The sequence below is a fragment of the Neofelis nebulosa genome, chromosome 7, assembly GCF_028018385.1.
Source record: "Neofelis nebulosa isolate mNeoNeb1 chromosome 7, mNeoNeb1.pri, whole genome shotgun sequence".
Lineage (NCBI taxonomy): Eukaryota > Metazoa > Chordata > Mammalia > Carnivora > Felidae > Neofelis > Neofelis nebulosa.
Window position 1 is genome coordinate 35,331,949 of NC_080788.1, and position 25,601 is coordinate 35,357,549.

A 25,601-nucleotide genomic window follows, 5' to 3' on the forward strand; every position below is an offset into this window, starting at 1 on the left:
TTTTAACTCAATTTGATAGCCAATATCTATTCATAGGAGAATTTCATTCATTAATATTTATTATAACTGATATGTTTATTTTTATTTCCCTTCCACATCTTTGTTGACCAATCCTTTTTCTTTTTAGTGGTTAATAAACTATACATCTAGCCTTTCTTCCTAATAGTAGTCCTTAAAATTTTAATACACACAGTTAAACATGTACTTTTCCATCAATTTCTGATGTTAATTAGTACCTATTATTACTCCCAAAGGGAAAAAAACCTTAGCAAAGTTTAAGTTCCTTTCTTTTATGAATTTCTGGGATTTTTATCTTCCAGTTATTAATTTTTTCCTTATACATTAATATTTTTAGACAGCTCTAATTTTTACTTATTTCTTCCCACACCATCATTTCTTGAATTCAATGATTCCTATTTTTTTTTTTAATTTATTTTTTGAGGGGCGCCTGGGTAGCTCAGTCGGTTGAGAGACCGACTTCAGCTCAGGTCATGATCTCACGGTTTGTGAGTTCGAGCCCCACGTCGGGCTCTGTGCTGACAGCTCAGAGCCTGGAGCCTGCTTCTGATTTTGTGTCTCCCTCTCTCTCTACCCCTCCTCCACTCATGCTCTGCCTCTCTCTGTCTCAGAAATAAATAAACATAAAAAAAAATTTTTTTTTAAATAAAAAAAATAAATTTATTTTTTGAGAGAGAAAGAGAGAATGTGCGTGGGGGGACAGGGGTAAAGGAAGAGAGAGAGAGAGAGAGAGAGAGAGAGAGAGAGAGAGAGAGAGAATCCCGAGCAGGCTCCACGCCCAACATGGGGCTTGACCCCATGACTGTGAGATAATGACCTGAGCCGAAAGCAAGAGTCGGACATACAACCGACTGAACCACCCAGGCATCCCCAATACTTCCTATTTCTTGCATTCACTGTTCATTTTATGGCAGTCCCTCCCTTCAGTACTTTTTTCCCAAGTGATTCTATAGGTGTTTTACGGGATTTAGATTCTACCAATCAGACACACTTGGATAAGATCTGAAATGAGAACTGAGCTATGTGGGGAAGTAGAGGTAACACACAAGATACCCATTTTTTTTTTTTTTTTTGGCACAAATTTCAGAAGGGCAACATGGCTCTGCAACCAAGTTCTGGGGACAGGCGTGGGGAACTTCCTGATCCTCAATGTAGTTGAAGTGGTATGATTCTGGAGGCTGCAAATGGGGTGCCAGTGTCCTGCTTAGCCAACTCCCTGAGCAGAGGTGGCAGTTTCCTTGGTGGGTTGGTTCTGTGGTATCGCTCTGGGAGTCATGAGACTCCCACCTCTTCCAATGATTTTGTAGACAGCAAATTCCTTGTACATCAATTGTTTTCTGCTTATTCTAACCAGAGTGAATTCCCTTATCTATAACTGAATCATGGTGGACATACCGTCCCCCACTTCTCTCCTTCCATTCATGCACATTTTGTCAGTGTGGTCTGCCAGGTATACCTCTTCTAAGTATCTTTCAAATTATCCCCTTCTCCATTCTCATTGTCTTAGTTCATGCCTTCAAAATCTCCCTCCTAAACTATAACTAGCCTCTTCATCGGTCTCCAGTCCTTCCCTTTCTGTCCGCTCAAATGGCAGCCTTTCTAGAACAAACATCTAATCACATGATTCTTGTGCTGAATTACAAAGCACAAATATTCACTTCTGTTTTGAATGGATTCAAAATCAGACCACAGTCTTTCTAGCTTCATTTCCTGTCACTATTCACAATTATCCCATGCTCCAATTATGCTGAACTCTTTACAATTCCTCGTGCCTTTGCAGATCTCTTTCCCCTGTATCCTGTACCTGAAAAGCTACGCATTCCTGAAGAGCTAGGTAAAACCTTACCTCCTCTGTGAAGCCTTCCCTTATGTTCTTCTAAACTAAAGTTGGTCTTTCCTATACCCTTTCACTCCTCTCTTATAACATCTGAAACATTTACATTATAAGCGCTTACACATATCTTTAAACTATTAGCTTATAAGCCACACAAGAGCAAGAATCTTGTCTTCTTCATCTTTATACCCCAAGACGTTGAAGAGGGCTAGCCACAAGACAAATTTAGGATAAATCTTTGTGGGATGCACATGTGGCAGTTAAGAGTTATTCCCTTTTTCTACAGCAACGGAAATTCTATTAAAATGATAGAAATTAAAGATCACCTGGCATCACCCAGAATTGAAATCAGACGGTACTGGGGTAACTCGGAAGATGCTACATGGGCTAGGATTCCAAAGAGCCTTTCAGCCATGATCATATCATTCTGCGTCACCTGAAGAGATACAATGGACATGGGTCAAAATGACACTGTATCTAGCTTGATACAATTAACACATTTCCAAAGAGATGTCTAGCTTGAGTGTTTTCTTTTAGTCCAGGAAAGTACCTTCTCTGGGGCCGTAAGAGGAGAGCTCTCATTTTTTTTTTTTTTTAATTTTTTTTTTTTAACGTTTATTTATCTTTGAGACAGAGAGAGACACAGCATGAACGGGGGAGGGGCAGAGAGAGAGGGAGACACAGAATGGGAAGCAGGCTCCAGGCTCTGAGCCATCAGCCCAGAGCCCGACGCGGGACTCGAACTCACGGACCGCGAGATGGTGACCTGAGCTGAAGTCGGACGCCTAACCGACTGAGCCACCCAGGCGCCCAAGGAGAGCTCTCATTGACATATCTTTCTTCCCTGAGCTTAACTGGAATGAAGATGACAGGTGCGACTCATGGTGATGGAGGATGATGGAGGTGATGAGTTAGCTCTGACTTAAAGCAATGTTCCGTGAGAATTAGACTTGAGGCACCTTAAATTCTTTATGAAATTTTTTTTCAGGAATCCTTTAGCTTCTTGGAGTAGAGTGATTTAAGGGCAAATTTCTCAAGTGTCAACAGAATAGATTCACTTCAATAACATGCCAAAGGTAAGCGAAGGTGTTGTTCATACCTTGCTTCTATAACAATAATTTTGTCCCTTCCTGAGAGATGAAACGTTAGACAATTAAAGACACTCCTGTTCATTGTAAAATTATGTCTACCTTTCTCTCCACAAGGAATAATTTGTCACAGGTTTTCTCTGTGAGGGCTTACTCCTATCTTAACCAAGGAAGTACTAAAAGCTAAAATTAGGACTTGGATTAATATCTGGGCATATTTTCTTTACTGTAAAATAGGGTTGTTTGCATTTTAAATACGATTAGTTTGTGTATATAAATTTGGTGATTCCCAGCCAGGGGCCATTTTGGCCCCTAGAGAACACTGGACAATGTCTAGAGACATTTTTGGTTATCACAACTGTCAGAGGGATGCTACCAGAATCTAGTGTGTTGAAGCCAGGGATGCTGTTAAGCGTCCTACAATGCATAGGACAGCCCCCACAACAAAGGACTACCTGGTCCCAAATGTCAACGGAGCTGAGGTTGAGAAACCCTGGTACAGTGAAATTTTGGAACATAAAAACATTCACTAATACTAGCTGTAATACACTTCACAGGCGTTTTCCAAAAAAACAAACCCATAGTTCACCAGCATCTTATACCCAGGACTCCACGCAGACACTTTCCCTAGACCTTTGGAGTTCATGAGGCTGCTGTTCCCTCAAATCTTTCCTTTAGCGGACGACTCAGTTGTTCGGTCTAACATAGTCACCTAGTGGCCAGTGTAGGCCACTACGCCATCTTTTCTTCTTGATGCTCACTCACAATTCAATTTAATTCTACTTCAAGTAATATTATTCTCTCATATATAAAGAAAAGTAGATATATAATATTATTACATATTTTCAAGGTTGAGATAAGTAGCTTTATTTTAGACTTTTAAGAAAGGGTCCAATATCCCCGGCATTGACATTTAAGGAACTTTAAATCAGAATAAGTTATACTGGTTCTTTCTAATTCTTAGGTATATAATATTATTACATATTTTCAAGGTTGAGACAAGTAACTTTATTTTAGACCTTTAAGAAAGGGTCCAATATCCCTGGAGCTGACATTTAAGGAAATTTAAATCAGAATAAGTTATACTGGCTCTTTCTAACTCTTCTCTCTTTAATGTAATGATACTGTACTATTCCTTCCTAGTTCAAGGTTCAATAATATTTAGTATACACTTCTAGTAGTGGTCTATGTCTGGATAAATACACTATTTAGGTTAATGGGGACAACAGTTTGGCCATTAATGAAGAATTACTCATCCATAGCTAAAATAACTAAAATAAAATAAAGTTTTCCAGATTTGGAAAACTTTGGGACTAGTTATGAGGTCTGATCAATGACTCATGACCTCTCTGGGCAAGTACCAAGGGAGTACACAAGAGTACACAAGACTGAACCAGATCTCGTGAGAACTAGCTGGAGAAATTAATAGTCCTCTGAAGATTCTAGATTTGTCCTACATCTTCAACAGACAGCTGATACCGTGGTCACGAGCCTCCTGTGGTTGATGCAAAAATCTCACTTGACTCTTGCGCACTGACCCAGAGATCTCCAGTCTCTTAACCCTATGTCGGGTTTCTGGAGTACTAGGCCAGAGGCACTTGTAGTGCATAAGCTACAGAGAAATACGGTTGCTGTTACCACCATGCTGGCAAACCTGATTACCGCTCATTTTACAGTAAGGAGGTCTTCGGACTTTTAAGAGATAATCATAATAATACTAACAGCATAGAGAGATTGTCTTCCTTTGGAGGATTATTTATATTCAGTTCAGGAATTCCTCAGTAGAGGAAGAACCCCAGTTTCTGTCTTCTCTTCCAAAATAATTGTTAGAGAACACGGGTCTTTGGGTAAAAGGAAGATTAATCTTGTGGCAAGCTTAGCAGAATCAATCTGAAAAATAGCTTTTCACTAATAATATTCCAGGCCTGAGTTATCCAGTGCAAGTTATCCACAGGCAGCTGTTACAGACTATTAAAAAGCAGTCCAGACATTTATATACGCTTGTTTTATTTCCTTTTTCTCTCATGTTTACTTCCTCTTCTACCTTTCCTCCTTGCCTATTTCTCCTTCTCATTGTTTCTTTTTAAAATCATTCTTCTTTCCCTGTGTATATTCTCTTCTTTTCATCCCTTTACTCCTCCCTTCCTCTACTATGACCCTTACCAGCTGACATTTGGGTATTACTTCCCCACTTCTCCATCCTTCTTACATGCCAGACAGCCTGTAAAACACTTTGACATAAGTGTTCTTTTAAAATTTTTTAAAGTTATCCCACCAACATTTTACTTCTCAAGTAGTTTCAAACAACAGTAAAAGTATTTGCTATTCACCACGATTTGGTTGCTATTTTTAAAGTCTGTCTAGTGTTTTTGAAGTTTTTTTGATAGATTTTTAGCTCTCTGACATTGTAAATGTCAAGATTTGGGGAAAAAAACCCACAATATTTTTCAAAAGTTCTATCATGGTTACTGAAATTCCTGCCCATTTTTATGACTATTTTCCTTAAAAGGGAATATTAATTCTACAGTTGACTTATGTTTAGCTTACCTCTGTCCCGTTTATTTTCTGCATACTAAAATGGCTCAGCCTAAACAGTACATAGTATTTCCAGAGTGTAAAATTGACAACTGGATTTCCTTGAGGATCAATTGTCAACTGGTCGACACGGCGGAGTTGAGCTAGTGCATTAAATTGCTGCAGCATTACAAGATTTGTTTCCTTGAATTTAAGGTGCTACAAAGATAAAACACACAGAAAAGCTGAACATTGAATTTAACCACCTTAAAATGTTAACATTAAAGCTTCACTGATCATTCCCCCAAGTAATCTGTAAACTTTGGGCTTAGCTAATGTTTTCAATTGCATTCAATCAACTGAATCTACTAAACTTACATAATTTAAATCCATCTGATGCATTGCTGATGGAATCCATTAATCCACACAGTATTGAATTCTATGTGATTTCCTATCTGCAAAGGACATTCCCTACATACTAGCAAACTAAGATTCTTAAAATTATATAAATATTCAATAATCCAGACCTTTAGGCATTACAAAGATTTTACATGCTTTACACTGAATTAAGTCTACAAAGGAAAGATTAGAAATAAAACTTGCAAAGCTTTAAAAATATAGGGCTCACAATGTTTCTGAAAAGAACCAGCTATTCATTATTACCTGTATTTTGCTAATCACTATGCAGGCTAGTTCAATTGGCTATGGGAAAAGAAAATCACTAAAATGAAAATGCTAATGTAAATGTTCTTTCTGTGAAATTGGATGCTTTTTTTTAAACATATAGTCTCCACTTCTATCTGTATTCTTTAGGGAGGATGATGTGGCAAAAGAAAAAGTCACTATAAAAGGAGAGGTGAGGGAAATCACTTGGCTAACAGAGGAAAATATAACAATAATAAAAATTCAAGGAAGAACTCACAGTTTCTGCAAATAGATACTAATAAATAATGCAATAGTATGACAAAAAGCTAATTGGAAAAACTGGAAAAAGCTAATTTCTCAAACTAATTTTTAAAAAAATTTAATTCCAGTATAGTTAACATACAGTGTTATATTAGTTTCAGGTGTGCAATACAGTGATTCAACCATTCTATACATTACTCAGTGCTCATCATGATAATTGTACTCTTAATCCCCATCATCTATTTTACCCATCCCCACCCACCTCCCCCCTGGCAACCATAAGTTTGTTCTCCGTAGTTAAGAGTCTGTTTTTGGCTTGGTCTCTTTTTTCCTTTGTTTCTGAAATTCCACATATGAGTGAAATCATATGGTATGTCCTTCTCTGACTTATTTCATTATATCCTCTAGAGCCATTCATATTGTTGCAAATGGCAAGATTTCATTCTTATGGCTGAATAATATCCCATTGTATGTATGTATGTATGTATTTATATATATATTAGATATACACATAACATCTTCTTTACCCATTCATCTATGGATGGATACTTGGGCTGCTTCCATAGTTTTGTTATTGTAAATAATGCTGCAATAAACATAGGGGTGCATGTGTCTCTTCAGATCAATCTTTTTTGTATTCTTTTTCTTTTAAATGTTTATTTTTGAGAGAAAGAGAGCATAAGTGGGGAAGGGGCAGAGAGAGGAGGACAAAGGATCCAAAGCACGCTCTGCACTGACAGCAGCAAGCCTTATGTGGGGCTTGAATTCACGAGCCATGAGTTCATGACTCGAGCCGAAGTCGGACGCTCAACCAACTGAGCCACCCAGGCGCCCCAACATGTTTTTGTAATCTTTGTGTAAATACCTAGTAGTGCAATTACTGGATGGTGGCATACTTATATTTTTAATTTTCGGAGGAAACTCCATACTGTTTTCCACAGTGGCTACACCAGTTTGCATGCCCCCCAACAGTGCACAAGGGTGCCTTTTCCTCCATATACTCTCCACACTTGTTTCTTGTTTTTTTTTCAATGTTTATTTATTTATTTTGAGAGAAAGTAGAGAACATGAACAGGGGAGGGGCAGAAAGAGAAGGAGAGAGAGAATCCCAAGCAGCTCTGTGCTATCGGCACAGAGCCTGATGTGGGGCTGAATCTCATGAACCGAGATCATGACCTGAACCAAAATCAAGAAGCAGATGCCCAACCGACTGAGCCACCCAGGTGCCCCAGTTTCTCGTGTTTTTTATTTTAACCATTCTGACAGCTGTGAGGTGATATCTCATTGTGTTTTTGACTTGCATTTCCTTGATGATGAGTGATGTTGAGCATCTTTTCATGTGTCTGTTGACCATCATCAGTATGTCTTCTTTGGAGAAATGTCTGTTCATGTCTTCTGCCCATTTTTAAATTAGATTATTTTAGGTGTTGAGTTGTAGAAGTTCTTTATACATTTGGGATACTGACCCTTTATTGAATATGTCATTTGCAAATATCTACTCCATTTGGTAGATTGCCTTTTAGTTTTATTGATTCTTTCCTTTGTTGTGCAGAAGCTTTTTATTTTTTAAGTATTCTCAATAATTTATTTTTGCTTTTGTTTCCCTTGCCTCAGAAGACATATCTAGAAAGACGTTGCTTTGACTGATGTTAATGAAGTTACTACCTTTGTTCTGTTCTAGGACTTTTTTGGTTTCAGGTCTCACATTTAGGTACTTAATCTATTTTGAGTTTATTTTTGTGTGTGGTGTAAGAAAGTGGTCCAGTTTCATTCTTTTGTGTGTAGCTGTCTAGTTTTCCCAACAACATTTGTTGAAAAGACTGTCTTTTTTCCATTGCATATTCTTGCCTTCTTTGTTGAAGATTAATGGACTATATAATCGTGGGCTTATTTCTGGACTCTCTATTCTGTTCCACTGATCTATGTACCTATTTTTGTGCCAGTACCATACTGCTTTGATTACTACAGCTTGGTAGTATATCTTGAAATCTGGGATTGTGATACCTCTAGTTTTGTTCTTCTTTTTCAAGACTGCTTTGGCTATTCGGGTTTTTTTGTGGTTCCATACAAATTTTAGGATTGTCTGTTCTAGATCTGTGAAAAATGCTCGTGGTATTTTGATAGGGATCGCATTAAATCTGTAGATTGCTTTGGATAGTATGAACATTTAAACAATATTTGTTCTTCCAATCCATTAGCACAGAATATCTTTCCATTTCTTTGTGTCATCTTCAATTTCTTTCATGAATGAGTTTTCAGAGTACAGGTCTTTCACCTCCTTGGTTATTTCTAGGTATTCTATTATTCTTGGTGCCACTGTAAATAGGGCTGTTTTCTTAATTTCTTTCTGCTACTTCATTATTAGAGTATGGAAATGTAATGGATTTCTATATATTGATTTTGTATCCTGAGACCTCACTGAGAGTTAGAGGATTTTTATCATGAATGGATATTATACTCTGTCAAATGTTTTATCTACATCTATTGAAATGATCATATGATTTTTATCCCCTCTCTTGTTGATGTGATGTATCATGTTGATTGATTTGCAAATATTAAACCACTCTTGCATCCTGGGAATGAATCCCACTTGATTGTGGTGAATGATTTTTTTAATGTATTGTTGGATGTGATTTACCAGTATTTTGTTGAGCGTTTTTGCACTATGTTCAGCAGAGATATTGGTCTGTAACCCTTTTTTTGTAGTGATTTTATCTGGTTTTGGCATCAGGATAATGCTGTCCTCATAGAATGAACTTGGAAGCCTTCTTTTCTCTTCTACTTTTTGGAATAGTTTGAGAAGAATAGGTATTCACTCTTCTTTAAATGTTTGGTAGAATTCATCTGTGAAGCTGTCTGGTCCTGGACTTTTGTTTGTTGGAAGGTTTTGATTACTGATTCGATGTCATTGCTGGTAATCAATCTGTTCAAACTTTCTATTTCTTCTTGATTCAGTTTTGGTAGTTTATATGCTTTTAGGAATTTATACATATCTCCTATGTTGTCCAGTTTGTTGGCATATAATTTTTCACAATAGTCTCTTATAATCCTTTGTATTTCTGTGGTGTCAGTAGTTAGTTCTTCTCTTTCATTTCTGATTTTGAATCCTCTCTCTCTCTCTCTCTCTCTCTCTCTCACACACACACACACATATGAATCTGGCTAAAGGTTTATTAATTTTGTTGATCTTTTCAAAGAACCAGCTCCTGGTTTCATTGATCTGTTCTATTGCTTTTTGTTTCTATTTCATGTATGTCTGCTCTATTCTTTATTATTTCCTTCCTTCTACTGGTTTTGGGTTTTGTTTGTTCTTTTTCTAGCTTCTTTAGGTGTAAGATTAGGTTGTTTGAGATTTTTCTTGCTTCTTGAGGTAGGCTCTATTGCTCTAAACTTCCCTCTTAGAATAGCTTTTGCTGCATCCTAAGGATTTTGGACCATGGTGCTTTCATTTTCATTTACTTCCATGTATTTTTTCATTTCTGCTCTGATTTCTTGGCTGACCCATTCACTGTTTAGTAGCATGTTATTTAATCTCCATATACTTGTGTTCTTTCCTGATTTTTTCTTGTGGTTGATTTCTAGTTTCACAGTGTTGTGATCAGAAAAGATGCATGGATGGGGCGCCTGGGTGGCTCAGTTGGTTGAGCGTCCGACTTCAGCTCAGGTCATGATCTTGCAGACTGTGAGTTCGAGCCCCGCATCAGGCTCTGTGCTCACAGCTCAGAGCCTGGAGCCTGCTTCGGATTCTGTGTCTCCCTCCCTCTTTGTCCCTCCCCTGCTCATGCTCTGTCTCTCTCTCTCTCTCTCTGGTGAAAATAAATAAACATTAAAAAATTTAAAAAAAAAGAAAAGAAAAGATGCATGGTATGATGTCAGTCTTTTTGAATTTGCTGAAGTGGCCTAATATGTGACCTATTCCAGGGAATGTTTCATGTGCACTTGAAAAGAATGTGCACTCCACTGTTTAGGATGGAATGTTTTGAATACATTTGTTAGACGCATCTGGTCCAATATGTCCTTCAAAGCCACTTTTTCCTCGTTGATTTTCTATTTGGTTGATGTATCCACTGATGCAAGTGGGGTGTTAAAGCCCCCTAATGTTATTGGATTACTATCAATTATTTCCTTTATATTTGTTTTTAGCTGCTTTATGCATATGGGTGCTTTCATGTTGGGTGCATAAATATTTGCAATTATTATGTTTTCTTGTTCCCTTTATTATCATATAGTATCCTTCTTTGTCTCTTGTTACAGTCTTTGTTTTAAAGTCTATTTTGTTTTATATAAGTATTGCTACTCCAGCTTTCTTTTCACTTCCATTTGCATGATACATGCATTTCCATCCCTTCACTTTCAATCTGCATGTGTCTTTAGGTCTAAAATGACTCTCCTGTAGGCAGCATTTAGATGGGTCTTGCTTTTTTGTCCATTCCATCACCCTATATCTTTTGATTAGAACGTGGTCCATTTACATTCAAAGTAATTATTGATAGGTATGTACTTGTTGCCATTTTGTTGCATGTTTTATGGTTGTTTTAGTAGATGTTTAGTATGGTTGTTTTAGTAAATGTTACCATTTATATGTAACATCTTATGCATATAGCAGTCTTTTTAAGTTGACAGCTGCTTAAGTGTGAACCTATTATAAAAACACCAAATTTTTACTCCTCTCCTTTCCACATTTTAGGAATATTGTGTCATACATTACATCCTTTTGTGAATCCTTTGACTGATTTTTATGGATATACTTAATTTTACTGCTTTTGTGCTTTCTACTTTTCTCACTCCTGCTTTTAGTCTTTCCATTCCACTCAAAGAGACCCCCCCCTTTAACATTTCTTGTAGGGCTAGTGTAGTGATGATGAATTCTTCTAACTTTTGTTTGTCTGGGAAATTCTTGGTCTCTCCTTCTATTATGAATGATAGCCTTGCTGGATAGAATATTCTTGGTTGCATGTTTTTTTCTTTTAGCACTTTGAATATATAATGCCACTCCCTTCTAACCTGCAAAGCTTATGCTGAAAAATCAGCTCATTTCCCTTCTATGTAACTGTTTCCTTTTCTGTTGCTTTTAAAATTGTGTATTTATCACTACTTTTTGCCATCTTAATTACCATGTGCCTTGCTGTGGACCTCCTTGGGTTGATTTTATTGTGGGCTCTCTGTGCCTCCTGGATCTGGATTTGTTTCCTTCTGCCCCCTTTTCTCTTTCTTCCTTTTCTGGGGTCCCTATTGTGTGGAAGTTATGCTTGATGGTGTAGCTGAGTTCCCTTAGTCTGTTTTCATTTTTTATTATTATTTTTCTCTCCCCTGTTCTCTTGCTTGGTTTCCATTACTGTGTCCTCCAGGTCACTGATCCATTCTTCTGCTTCCTCTAGCCTACTATTTATTCCATCTAGTGTATTTTTAATTTCAATTATTGAGTTATGTATTTCTGATTGGTTCTCTTTAAATGTTTTTTATTTCTTTGTTGAGGGTCTTACTAAGGTCCTCCACTCTTAAGTCCAGTAAGTATCTTTACTTAAAATTCTCTATCAGGCACATTACTTATCTCCACTTTATTTAGCTCTTTTGTGATTTTGTCCTGTTCTTTTATTTGGGATGTATTCCTCTGTCTCTTCATTTTTTCTAACTCTCTGTGCTTTTTCCCATGTGTTGGGAAAGTCAGTTACATCTTCTGCTCTTGAAAGTAGTGGCCTTACGAAGAAGAGGTCCTATAGTGCCCTGCAAAAGAATGTCCCCTGTTCACCGGAACCTGGTGCTTCAGAGGTGTCTCCTATGTGTGCTTCGTACAATCTACTGTTGTGGCTGAGCTGTGTTTGCCTTTAGTCCAGTCATCTGCAATGGCTCTCTTTGTTGTGGGCAGGATTTGGTCCCTGTGTTGTTAGCGGGCCAGTCTGGGGGCCGCCTTGGCTTGAGTTGAGTCAGACTAGGTGTTTGCCAGAGATGCAGTAGCACTGAACTGCTGGGCACTTTCTCTGTGTTGTCCCCTGAGAAACTTTCATTGGTGGTCAAGGCCTACAGTCAGACTCGATATCTGACCCCAGCCTATTGCTGGGGCCACAGTCAGACTGCTGTGTGGTTATCCTCCCCTCTCCCCAGGGCAGGAGTCACTTTGGAGTGGTGTCGGCCCCTTTCGAGGCCGCTTGCACAGTGCCAGGCTTGAGGTACCACTTTGGATGGGCTCTGGCCAAGGGTGTATTGGAAGGGGGCAGGTCTATAGGAGACTGCAGGTGGAGGGCATATGGTGCCAGCAAGGTCTGCATCCATCCACTACAGGAGGGGAGAGGCAGCCACCCAGGATACCTCCTGCCCAGGCCAGGATGGAGGGGGCATGTTTGTAGAAGCACGTGGGGATGGGGAATACTGCTCACAAGCTAGGTGGAGAGTGCTGGTGTTGCACTAGTTCCTGCAGGTGTCTGTGTATCTAGGCTGTGGGGTGGGGATGGGAAATGGCACCTGCCTGCTCTTGTGATCTTGGAAAGGTCTCCAAAAGATCCCTGCCCCTCCAGCATATGTTCTGACACTAGTAAACAAATCTTCCCCGGATATCCCATATATCCTGGGAATTTTTCGAACTGCTGCTTCTATGTTGTGTATCAGTAGGACTGTTTCTTGTGCTGTCTCTTTAAGGGTGGGAACTCCGTTTCCTCTAGCCCTCTGGCTCTTCCAGTGCCACACCCGCTGGTTTTTAAAGTTTATTTATTTTGAGAGACAGAGAGTGTAAGCAGGGGAGGGGCAGAGAGAGAGGAAGAGAGAGAATCCCAAGCAGGCTCTACGCCATGTGGGGCTCGATCCTACTAACTGAGTTCATGACCTGAGCCGAAATCAGGAGTCGGACGCTTAACCGACTGAGCCACCCAGGTGCCCTATGCCTGCTGGTTTTTAAGTTTACAGGTGTTAAGGCCCACTGATTGTAAGAACTCAGAGTTAGGCCCCTCTGGTTTTCAAAGCCGAATGTTATAGGGATTCGTCTCCTAGTGTGGGGCCTCCATGCCTGGGTGCCTGGCATGGGGGTCTGCTCCTCTCCTCTCCCATGGACAGTCCCACAGGTTTGTTCATCTCCCAACCTGTCTCTGCCCTTCCAACCCTCTTCAGTGTAGCCTCTTTTTTACATTTAGTTGTGGATAATCTGTTCTGCCAGTCTTCAGGTTGTTTTCTGGGTTATTTACACTGATGTGGGTGTTGTCTACTTGTATCCATGAGACAAGGTGAACTTAGAATCTTCCTACTCCACCATATTCCCTTTCTCAAACTAATATTAATGAGCTACTAAAATTATTATTTTTCAGAAAATAATCTATACATAGGTTTATTTAATCAATGCATGAACTACTACCCAAAGCCAAAAGATAAGGTTCCCATTTCAATTAGATATTTCAACTCAATAATCTCTAAAGAACTTCAGATTTTCCCATCTTATAAAGCAGGTGTTGACAATTTTCTGAAAAGGCTTACATAGTAAATATTTTAGGCTTTGCAAGCCTTACAGTCTCTGTTGCAACTACTCAAAGCAGCCATAGACAATATGTAAAGAAATGAGTATAGCTATGTTCCAATGAAGCTTTCTTTATGGACAATATTTGAATTTCATGTAGTTTCCACATGTCATGAAATATTAGTCTTTGATTTCTTCCCCCAACCATTTAAAAATTCAGAAATCATTCTTAGCTTGTGGAAAAATAAATAACAGGCAGCAGGCCAGATGTGGCCCATGTGCCATAGGTTTGCCAACACCTGCTCCAGAATAATCCCTTAAAAATCTAGTCACCTTAAGGGGCACCTGGGTGGCTCAGTCAGTTAAGTGTCCAACTTGAGCTTGGGTCATGATCTCAGGGTTCATGGGTTCAAGCCCCATATTGGGCTCTCTGCTGTCAGCACAGAGACTGCTTCAGATCCTCTGTCCTGATCTCTTGCTGCTCCTCCTCTACTCACTCTCTCAAAAAAATAAACATTAAAAAAAATCTAGTTACCTTAAAATTTCAAATTGTTACTTCCCAGAGATTAACGTGATTATTCAAATCTTCATCAGTAACTTCTTTTAGATCAGCTGGTTTCCACTCTGGTCTCTGGTCTTTATCTAGTAAAACTGCCCTAACACCGTCATGAAAGCCATGGCTTCCCGCACAAGCTTGACTCAACTGATATTCCAGAGTTAATACTTCTTGCAAGGTCTTTGAAGACCCCTCCATGAGTTGCCTTAGTGTGATATTTAGGGATGCTGGAGACATTTTATTAATTACCTTCAACTGTTCTAAGGCAAAAGATGGACTATCTTGCTGTAAATTTTCATTAACCTGTTCCACACTATTGGCCAAGAACCAACTGTTTATTTTGTCCCTGTGGTCCTCAAGTATAAAAGACTTGTCTTGATCAGTCTTGGACTTTGTATGGTAACCTCTAAGACATCTGCAATATTTTCTTTTGGAGGAGATTTTAGGGCTAACAAATCTTCTAACATGCCAACTTTTCAGAATCCACAAAATGCGTCGCAATTCCTGCTGTGTATGTATCTCTTCCCTTCAGCCTGAATCCTGTTAATGCAAGGAAGTAACCAAGTTTTCCTTGAAGTCATGGCAAGAAATAACCTCCACCCACATCAGGGAATAGTCCAAACAGCAATTGGTTAATCGCTATTAAATTGCTATTTCCGGCATCGCAAAGAGAGACTTTTCAGTAGCCGCTTGGAATTGCCCATGAACTGAGAGACCAACTCCCCCACCCCCTGTGATGCCACGAATAAGTGCAACATATGGTTTCTGGCAAGAATCAATGGATTGTTCAGCATATATTTTTCTCTAAAGAAATCTTGAGCTATCTTCTGGTTTGCCTTACCACCTTCTGAGATCACTCTGATATCACCCCAGCACAGAAAGCCTTTCCACTATAATAAATGGAATAATCATTATAATCATTATAAATAATGATCAGGACAGTTTCGGGATCTTGTTCCCAATTCCTTAGCTGTGGATAAATTTGCCACATCAAATTAAGATTCAGTGCATTTAGGAACTTTGGTCTGTTTAGCGTTATCACTCCTGCACGACGTTTTCTTTCCAATTGTACTTTTCCTACTGCATCCGTGTGCCTAGACATTCTAACCCTAGAGGCTGGAGGTCCAAGATCAAGGCACCTGCAGATTCAGTCTCATGAAGTCCCTCTTCCTGGTTCGCAAAAGGCGGTCTTCTCGCTGTGTCCTCCCAAAAGTTTCAGTATGATATTAGCCCATTTGGATGAATTAAACCTGGACCTGAGCCTCCACACCTCCCGCAGCCCCATGGCGAAGACACTCATGAGCCTAAAGTCTAAAATTATTTTAAATGTTTGTAAGGGGACTACTGTAATAATCATATATAAATGTACATGTCCCATTGATACTAGGTACAATACATGAATACATAATATAGGATTAGGTGAGGTCCTGCTGAATGCTTTATAAAGTAGAAATATATGGTTTGAATAAAATTGTATTAGTCCTTTATACTCCATAAAGGATAATTTTATAGAGAGACAATTTCCAATATTAACAGAAAATTGCAAAGCCATTCATGAGTACTGATTTAAATCCCAGATCCAGAAAATCAAGAGCTTAGTCTCCCCACCAGATAGAAACTGCATACATAAAAGTTAAGACAGGCCTTTGGGCTGAACACACAAGTCATGACCGGGGATAATTCAAATATACTACTAAAAGAGAATGTTTACCAGAGAATTAGGAAACTTCATCTTCAATTTTGGAAGCACTTGGACGATTTCATCAAATTCTATGAAAGTGAAGGACACGGTTGTCACCATTCCTGCTGTTTGAACACTCCAATTCCGATCTAGAGATTCCAGTGCTCCTGAGCCATAGAGGGAAAGTGTGTCCCCGTCCACTTCAACAAGGTGTGTGTCTGTGACAGATAAACCTTGTAAAGCGCTGGTAAGTCCTGAGTCCAGAGACCTGGAAAATGCAACACACAATTTTATTTTATTTTTTTAATTTTTTTTTAACGTTTATTTATTTTTGAAACAGAGAGAGACAGAACATGAACAGGAGAGGGGCAGAGAGAGAGGGAGACACAGATTCTGAAATGGGCTCCAGGCTCTGAGCCGTCAGCACAGAGCCTGATGCGGGTCTCGAACTCACAGACCGTGAGATCATGACCTGAGCCGAAGTCGGACGCTTAACCGACTGAGCCACCCAGGCGCCCCAGCAACACACAATTTTAAATGAAAGTCTTACCATGCAAAGTAAAGAAGAGCCAATGAAAATCTGTTGGAAAAGGTATGTGAACTTGGAAATTTTATGTTCATTTTTCGTTGTTTCAATAATTAAACCCAGAGCACCAAAGACTTTCAAAAGAATATCTAGAAGTTTTGCATTCTTCTGGTTATATATTTTAATTCAAAAAGAGGCACAAGTGAATAAAAAATAACACTTTAAACCCAAATTATTTATATCAGCTAAAGATAACTGACATCTAGTTTTAAAACAATAGATTTAGTATATCACGGATATCTTTTCACGTTAGAACAAATAACATTTTCCTAATCTATAAAGTATCCCACTGTGCGGCTGGGGAAAAACCCCCACATTTTACAGAACACTTTTTCTATATTAAGAACCATATAATATAAAAATATATTTATCAAACACCTGGGAAGACACATAATTACTGCTAACAATAGTTTACCTCTCAGAAGTTAGATTAAGGAGTAAGTTTGACTTTCTACTTTTGAATACCTCAATGTTGTTTGAAAATTTGTAATTGTATACTAAAATTATAAGCAGTAAAATTAATGACAATATCCTCCCCATTTTGAAATTAAAAATGATGAAAAACAATCCACTATTTAGTATCTCTGTGTATATATATATATATATATATATATATATATATATATATACATACACATATGTATGATACACATAAAATCACTTCACGTACTCTACTGAATATGAGAATTGTTACTATTTCCAAAGCAGGAGCCACATTTTCTGTAAAAGGGACCCAAATGTTAGCCAGAGAAGACAAGAAGTAGCTCAATCCAATTCAAATTTTTGGATTTGTGAATAGAGATGTAACTATTTATTTTACCCAATCTCAAAAGTCAAACAACGCTTGGCTTTTGTTCCATGTGTTTTCATTCTGCTATTTTTTGTTCTCAGGCAGTATTTATTTGCCCCTGCTAATATTAGTACTTTGCCTTCCTTTGTGCTCCTATTAACTTCTGTATATTCCTCCAATATATCATTACTCATACTATATCATAATTATATGCTTATAATTTGCCTTCTTGATCAGTGAATTCTTTGAAGCTAAAGACAATTTTCTCATCTTTGGGGCCCGGCAGTGGGTGTTGTACCGTGTATATTGAATAAATGAATTATTAAAGATCTTCACATTTGATAATGCTGACAGGGGAGGGGAAGACTAACAAACGATTAACCTTGTTGGCTTATTATATTTTACTGGACTTATGTGTACTTTTTCAGAGGCACCAGTTAACTTGTAACACATCTGTGTCTATAGTAACAAGCTGGGTAATAACATCAGTCAACTCTAAGTGAATATACAAGCAAGAAAATACAAAGAGGCTTAATTTCTGCCACTCTGGTCCTTGAAACAACGATTATTATATGACAGCAGTAAGACAGTCAATAAGCAGTAGTATGTGAATAATCTTAGATGATAAATCCTATAAAGGTAAGGGATGATAACAGAACAAAAACCAGATGGAGTTAAGAGCTCCTTACATTGTGCTTTGTGTGATAGCTTTGGGCTGAGCTATGTAAAGCATACAATCATTTCTGGAATAAGGAAAGGAAAGGAGTTGTATTTCACTGCCACTAAAATACAGAAGGCTTGCTGTAAAGAGTGCATACCCCTGTTACAGCACTTACCACGCTGCATGGCAATTAGCTGCTTACTTGCCTGTCTCTCTTACCAAACACTGTGATTCTTAATTTTTTTTTTTTCAACGTTTATTTATTTTTGGGACAGAGAGAGACAGAGCATGAACGGGGGAGGGACAGAGAGAGAGGGAGACACAGAATCGGAAACAGGTTCCAGGCTCTGAGCCATCAGCCCAGAGCCCGACGTGGGGCTCGAACTCACGGACCGTGAGATCGTGACCTGGCTGAAGTCGGACGCTTAACCGACTGCGCCACCCAGGCGCCCTCAAACACCGTGATTCTTGAAGGCTCCAACTTTGTCACATTAGCAGCTCTATCAACTAACGCAGCTCCTAGCACATGTTGTGGTCAATAAATGTCTCTTGCATGAATTAATGAAGTGAGACAATTAAAAAATGTTAATGACTATCTATTGAATCTTATGAAGGATGTTCTGACTATAAGGTGTGATTTGAGCAAAGGGGCAGAATCAGTGATACAGATACAGAATAAGGGTTAGCAGGTTTTCTTGGGTGAGGCAAAGGCAAATACTGAAGAAGTAAGGGCAAGGCAAGAAAAAAAAAACCCAGCAAACTAGTTAGTTAATGTCATGATGCCTACATTAATGCCACAATACCCAGCAAACTGAGTTCATTTTAATGTAAAAATGATGGGGAATCTGACGTATATACCATAACATGAATAAATCCTTTGAAAAGCAGTATTATTCTCTGTTGTATATTTGGAAGTGTTTTGACTTTCTTTTCTTTTCCATATGATTAAAAGTTAAAGAACATAAGCTCCAAGATAAGTCTTGCATCAGAAAAGAATTATTTATTTTGTATAAAGATTTGTCAAGCAAACTGTTGGGAAAATAAGTGAAATAATTAATAAGTGTAAACTCAGCAAAACAGCAATATGGTTACAAAAGAAAGGAGAAGTAAGTTCCAACTTATATAGGTCTCACGTGGGCATTCTGTTAAAAAACAAATGGCAAATTTTCTGTGCTACATAAAGGTTCATCCTTGTCAACAGAAAATGTGGCACCTGTTAAACAGGTCATAGAATTATCTAACCCACTTCAGTTATTATCTGAATGAGGCTTGAACTTAGCCTCAAACTCTGGCCAATGTAGAGTAGAGGAATCTGTTCTTTGGGGAATAGGTTTTTTTTTTAATGATGTGCATAAAAAATGACTTGGAAAATTTGCTAAAAATGTTTACACATTGGGGATTGTGCTTCCAGCTTTCCTTGTATGCTTGGCAGGCATGTCCACATCTTTAGTCACACATACATACATACATACATACATACATATTATTTCACTTGTTCATTCATTCATTTATTCATCAAACATTTACTGAAAGCCCACTTATATATAGGGCACTGTGCTAAGGATTTGGGCATAGGCAACTAACTCATCTGTATTGATAAAAACAGTCAGTATAGAGATCATGGACGTGTGTTGAATATATCAAAACTTTCCTCACTTTCATTGGCCTCTAGTCCCAGAAATAGAACTGCTCTAATCATACTCTGGAATTAATTTAATAAACACATGAAATATAATTTCTAATTTCTAAGCCTCAACTTCTCATTAAACAAATAGGTTTATTTGCCAAGCTTACTATGTGTCAGGTATTATGATAGGCACCGGGGATATAAAGATCAATTAAGATGTACTTGCCCTTACCATATATGAAAGACCCACAGCTAAAATCATCCTCAAGGGGAAAAACTAAGAGCTTTCCTCCTAAGGTCAGGAGCACACAGGGATAACCACTCTCACCACCATGGTTCAACATAGTACTAGAAGTCCTAGCCTCAGCAATCAGACAATAAAAAGAAATAAAAGACATCCACACTTGCAAGGAGGAAGGCAAACTTTCACTCATCCCAGTGACATGATACTCTACATGGAAAACACAAAAGACTCCACCAAAAAACTGCTAGAGCTGATACATGAATTCAGCAAAGTCACAGGATATAAAATCCATGTACAGAAATCAGTTGCATTTCTATACACCAATAAATAAGCAGCAGAAAGAGAAATCAAGGAATTGATCCCATTTACAATTAAACCAAAAACCATAAGATACCTAGGAATAAACTTAACCAAAGAGGTAAAAGATCTGTACACTGAAAATTATAGATAGCTTATGAAAGAAATTAAAGATGACACAAACAAATGGAGAAACATTCCATGCTTATGGATTAGAAGAACAAATATTATTAAGATGTCTATACAGCCTAAAGCAGTCTACACATTCAATGCAATCCCTGTCAAAATTACACCAGCATTCTTCATCACAGAGCTAGAACAAACAATTCTAAAACTTGTATGGAACTAGAAAAAGACCATGAATAGCCAAAGTAATGTTGAAAAAGAAAACCAAAGCAGGAAGCATCACAAATCCGGACTTCAAGCTATATTACAAAGCTGTAAGCATCAAGACAGTATGGTACCAGCACAAAAACAGACACAAAAATCAATGCAACAGAACAGAGAACCTAGAAATGGACCCACAAATGTATGGCCAACTAATCTTTGACAAAGCAGGAAAGAATATCAAATGGAAAAAAAGACAGTCTCTTCAGCAAATGGTGCTGGAAAAACTGGACAGCAACATGCAGAAAAATGAAACTGGACCACTTCTTCCGCAATACATAAAAATAAATTCAAAAAGGATGACAGACCTAAATGTGAGACAGGAAACTATCAAAATCATACAGGAGAAAACAGGCAGCAACCTCTTTAAACTCAGCTGCAGCAGCTTCTTACTAGACATGTCTCCAGAGGCAAGATAAACAAAAGCAAAAAATGAACTATTGGGACCTCATCAAAATAGAAAGCTTCTGCACAGCGAAGGAAACAATCAACAAAACTAAAAGGCAACCAACAGAATGGGAGAAGGTATTTGCAAAAGACATATCACATAAAGGGTTAGCATTCAAAATCTATGAAGAACATATCAAACTCAACACCCAAAAAGCAAATAACCCAGTGAAGAAATGAGCAGAAGACATGAATAGACACTTTTCCAAAGAAGACATCCAGAAGGCCAACCGACACACGAAAAGATGCTCAACATCACTCATCATCAGAGAAATACAAATCAAAACTACAATTAGGTATCACCTCACACCTGTCAGAATGGCTAAAATGAACAACTCAGGAAACAACAGATGTTGGTGAGGATGCAGAGTAAGGGGAACACTTTTGCACTGTTGGTGGAAATGCAAACTGGTGCAGCCACTCTGGAAAACAGTATGGAGGTTCATCAAAAAATTAAAAATAGAATTACCCTATGACCCAGCAATTATACTACTATGTATTTATCCTAAGGATACAAAAATGCTGACTTGAAGGGTACAATGCACCCCAGTGTTTATAGCATCGTTATCAATACTAGGCAAGCCATGGAAAGAGCCAAATGTCCATCGACTGGTGAATGGAAAAAGAAGATGTATACATATATACAATGAAATATTAGTCAGCAATCAAAAAGAATGAAATCTTGCCATTTGCAATAACATGGATGGAACTAAAGTGTATTATGCTATGTAAAATAAGTCACTCAGAGAAAGACAAATATCATATGATTTCACTCATATGTGGAATTTAAGAAATACAGATAAACATAGGGGAAGGGACAGAAAAATAAGATAAAAACAGGGAAGCAAACCATAAGAAACACTTAAGTACAGAGAAAAAAGTGAGGGTTGCTGGTAGGGTGCTGGGTGGGGTACTGGGTTAAATGGGTGATGGACATTAAGGAGTGTACTTGTTGGGATGAGCACAGTGTGTTATATGTAAGTAATGAATCACCGAATTCTATTCCTGAAATCAATATTACACTATATGTTAACTAACTTGGATTTAAATTTTAAAAAATGAAAGAAGAAAAAGAGAAGACAAAAATCATGATTTCACAAATATGTGGAATTTAAGAAACACGACAAACATAGGGAAGGAAAAATAAGATAAAAACAGAGAGGGAAAGGGGCACCTGGGTGGGTCAGTCGGTTAAGCATCCAACTTTGGCTTAGGTCATGATCTCACAGTTTGTGAGCTCAAGGGCTGCATTGGGCTCTGTGCTGACAGCTCTGAGTCTGCTTCAGATTCTGTGTCCCCCTCTCTCTCTGCCCCTCCCCAGCTTGTGCTCTGTCTCTATCTCTCAAAAATAAATAAATGCTAAAAAAATTAGAAAAAAAAAAAAAACAGACGGAGACAAACCATAAGAGACTCTTAAATACAGAGAACACACTGAGGGTTTCTGGAGGGGAGGTTGGTGGGGGATGGGCTCAATGGGTGATGGGCATTAAGGAGGGCACTTGTGGGGATGAGCACTGGGTGTTATACGGCAGTGATGAATCACTGGGTTCTACTCCTGAAACCAATACTACACTGTATGTTAACTAACTTGAGTTTAAACAAATAAATTTTTTTAAAAAGACTAAGAAAAAAAAAAGACCTATTAGTCTTTAAAGAGCTCCCAATATGAATGGTGGGTAAAGAACAAGACAAATATATACATTAATTGTAATACAATGTACTTATTTTCATATAATGAGTATTTAAAAGATATGCTATGAGAACACAGAAGAAGGAATTCTTCTAGTAGGGAGAAGTCAGTTTTCAAAAGAAGGTAACATTTGAACGGGTCCTTGAAAGATGAATAGTAGAATTTCACCAGAAATAGAAGGAGGAAGCACACACAGGTAAGAAAAACTAAATGAAAAAAGGCATAGAAGCCTAATTATATATAACATATTCAGGTAAGAAATTTTGATAAGGCTACAACACTGAATGAAACATATTGGAGTCATAGCTGAAGATGAATCTGAAAAGTCAGATTTTATCCTATAGAGGTTGAGGAGCAGAAAAAGTCATAAAATATCAAAACAGAAAGGTAATAGGACCATATTCGATGCATATTTTTGAGCCCCTCCAATGTGACACGTATGGAGCTAGGCGCTGGTGCCACAAAGACGAGCAAGACATTTCTCGATCCTCAAGGATCTACCTCAGACCAATAAGTTGGTCAACCTTGTGGAAGATGTAGCAGAGAGAGGCTGAATGGAGGGAGAATAGTAGGAAAACCAGTGCAATAGTGTTGACTAGATCATATAAGGGCATAACAAAAAGGAGGGCATGGTGCCCTCGAAATGGAATTGGCAAGAAGGCCAGACAGACCTTAGTTCAAATCCTAGGTCTGCCATTGGCAAACAGATGATCTGGGGGGCAAGTTATCTAGTTTCTTTGTAGTTGAAGTTCCTAATGTGTAAATGGTGATTACAATACATATTTTTTCAAAGTTGTTAGAGACTAGAAATATTCTAAATCCTATCTAATGCTTAGTTCAATACATTATAGTGATTATTATTAATAAAAGAAGAGAACATAGATATAACAGATGTTTAAGAGAAAATAAAAGTAGAACTTAGTGACTGATTACAGGGAATAAAGGAGAAGAATGAATAAATGTGACTCAAATTTTTAGAGTAGATGACTGGATCAAGTGGTCTAGTGTTCTACCCCTGTCTAGTCTAAATTAACACTCTGAGAAGTGTGGCGTTTTTCTGCGAAGGATCCATGTTTTAAAACTTGTTTTCCCATGAAGCCCAATACATTTCCATGTGTATTTCCCCCCTCAAATATTATTTATAGAACAGCAGGCAGTCTGCCATCAAATAGGAATTCTCTTCAAGACCTTCACACTCACGTGGTTAATTACATGTATAAATGCTTATTTAATCAACTTGATCTTTCTATGAGTCAGAAAAGGCATATTCTATGCCTTCTTGATTAGTATAGGACTCTAAGAAATGAGAGTGTAATTAACTTAATGCAATAAAGTAATGAGTCCCTAAAAGCCAGGCTAAATAAAGAATATACTCTTAAATGCCTGAATGGGCAAAAAAAGAATATTTCAGAGGATTACGGAGTTTTTTGGTTTGTTTAAAAAAATCTTTAGGCTTTCTATAACAGGCTAGAACAGAAAGACTTAAAATATTTCGGAAGATTCTTTTCCCAATGAAAAAGTGGTGCTGATTCCTATAATAATGTATTTTATGAATTTCTATTACAACATTCATAGGTGTAGAAATTCATTTTATGCATTATATTTTATTATGGTAGTGTTGGCTAAAGTACCACAGTGTTCATAGACAGGAAATGACCAAAAATAAACCAGCTTCACTGTATGCATCCAATGTAAGCAAAGAAAACATTACACCAAGTACTTTCCCATTTCTGGCACGGAAAAGAAACCTGCAATATGTCATTTTACTATAGAGCTGTCCCAAGTACAGTGAAACAGTGAAATCATTAATGGGATACACCAAAGTTTTACAGAATTTCTTCTCTTTATGTGCCTGTAATTTTTTCATGGATACTTGTTTCCAGGCATTTAGTTACACACCCATAAGCCAAAGGTCACAGAAACTCTGACACAAGAATTAGCCACTTTTCTGGCATTATGAAATACTAAAGACTATAAATGGGATTGTTAAAAATGGAAAAACTTATGTAGCATTAAAAAACAAATTGGAACCCTAAGGAAGGGACTCTCTGACCCTCTAGCTTTCTACCGTCAGAAAGAGCCAGGCTTATATCATTCCAGAAAGATGAAATTAAATTATATTTTTAAAGACTTACAGAGAATATAGTAACACAACTTCTAAAATTTAAAACATTTTACTGTGTACTTTCAGATAAACCAGCACAGAGACTGGACACATGTGTTTGAAATCTCCCTCTAAAAGCCCATTAAAGCAGTTGAACTGGTATAAACCCACAACAAGTACAATAGTTGGGGGGAGGGGGAAGGACAATCTGCTGTAGGAAGTTTCAGAAAACTTCTGGAAACTGTAAAGAATGTTGAGTGATGAAGAAAAACAAAAAAAGTCATTGCTTCGAACACATACAAACTGGAGACAAGAACAAAGATGTAGGCCAAACTGCTCAGAAGGCTCTGGAAAGGAAAGAACAGTAGATATGATAGAAGATGGGTGTAGAAGTAAGACTGAAGATCTGTAAAAGGATCCTACCACCTACTTCTCTCACTGCCTATAAAACAGTCAGGCTGAGCGGCATCACAGATGAGTGGGAAAAGGAAAGAATTCTCATTAAATAGGAGTAGGGCAATTGGCCATTCCCATATGGGAAAAACAAACAAATCGGACCTCTGTCTCAAACTTAAAAATCAATTCCAAGTGTAATAAAACCCAAAATACGAAGGGCCAAATTTTCAGCTTTGGGAAGACACAATGGGAGAATATTTATATAATCTCAGTGTAGTAAAGGATATTTGTCCTTAAACACAATCCAAATGGGTAAACCACAAAAGAAAAGGTATAT

General features: G+C 37.9%; 1 protein-coding gene and 1 pseudogene across 5 annotated transcripts in view; both read right to left on the bottom strand.

The window, feature by feature from the left end:
* LRRC49 (leucine rich repeat containing 49) overlaps positions 1-25,601 on the bottom strand; it is a 145,327-nt gene that overhangs the window by 14,194 nt on the left and 105,532 nt on the right. For all 5 annotated transcript variants that reach the window (XM_058737201.1, XM_058737202.1, XM_058737203.1 and 2 more), the window contains 3 exons: positions 16,066-16,303; positions 5,488-5,673; positions 2,179-2,288 (listed from right to left, as the gene is read on the bottom strand). In XM_058737201.1, the coding sequence (XP_058593184.1) occupies positions 2,179-2,288; positions 5,488-5,673; positions 16,066-16,303 (534 nt within the window). The remainder of the gene's footprint in view (positions 1-2,178; positions 2,289-5,487; positions 5,674-16,065; positions 16,304-25,601) is intronic.
* On the bottom strand, positions 14,005-16,044 carry LOC131516322 (3-hydroxyisobutyryl-CoA hydrolase, mitochondrial-like; annotated as a pseudogene).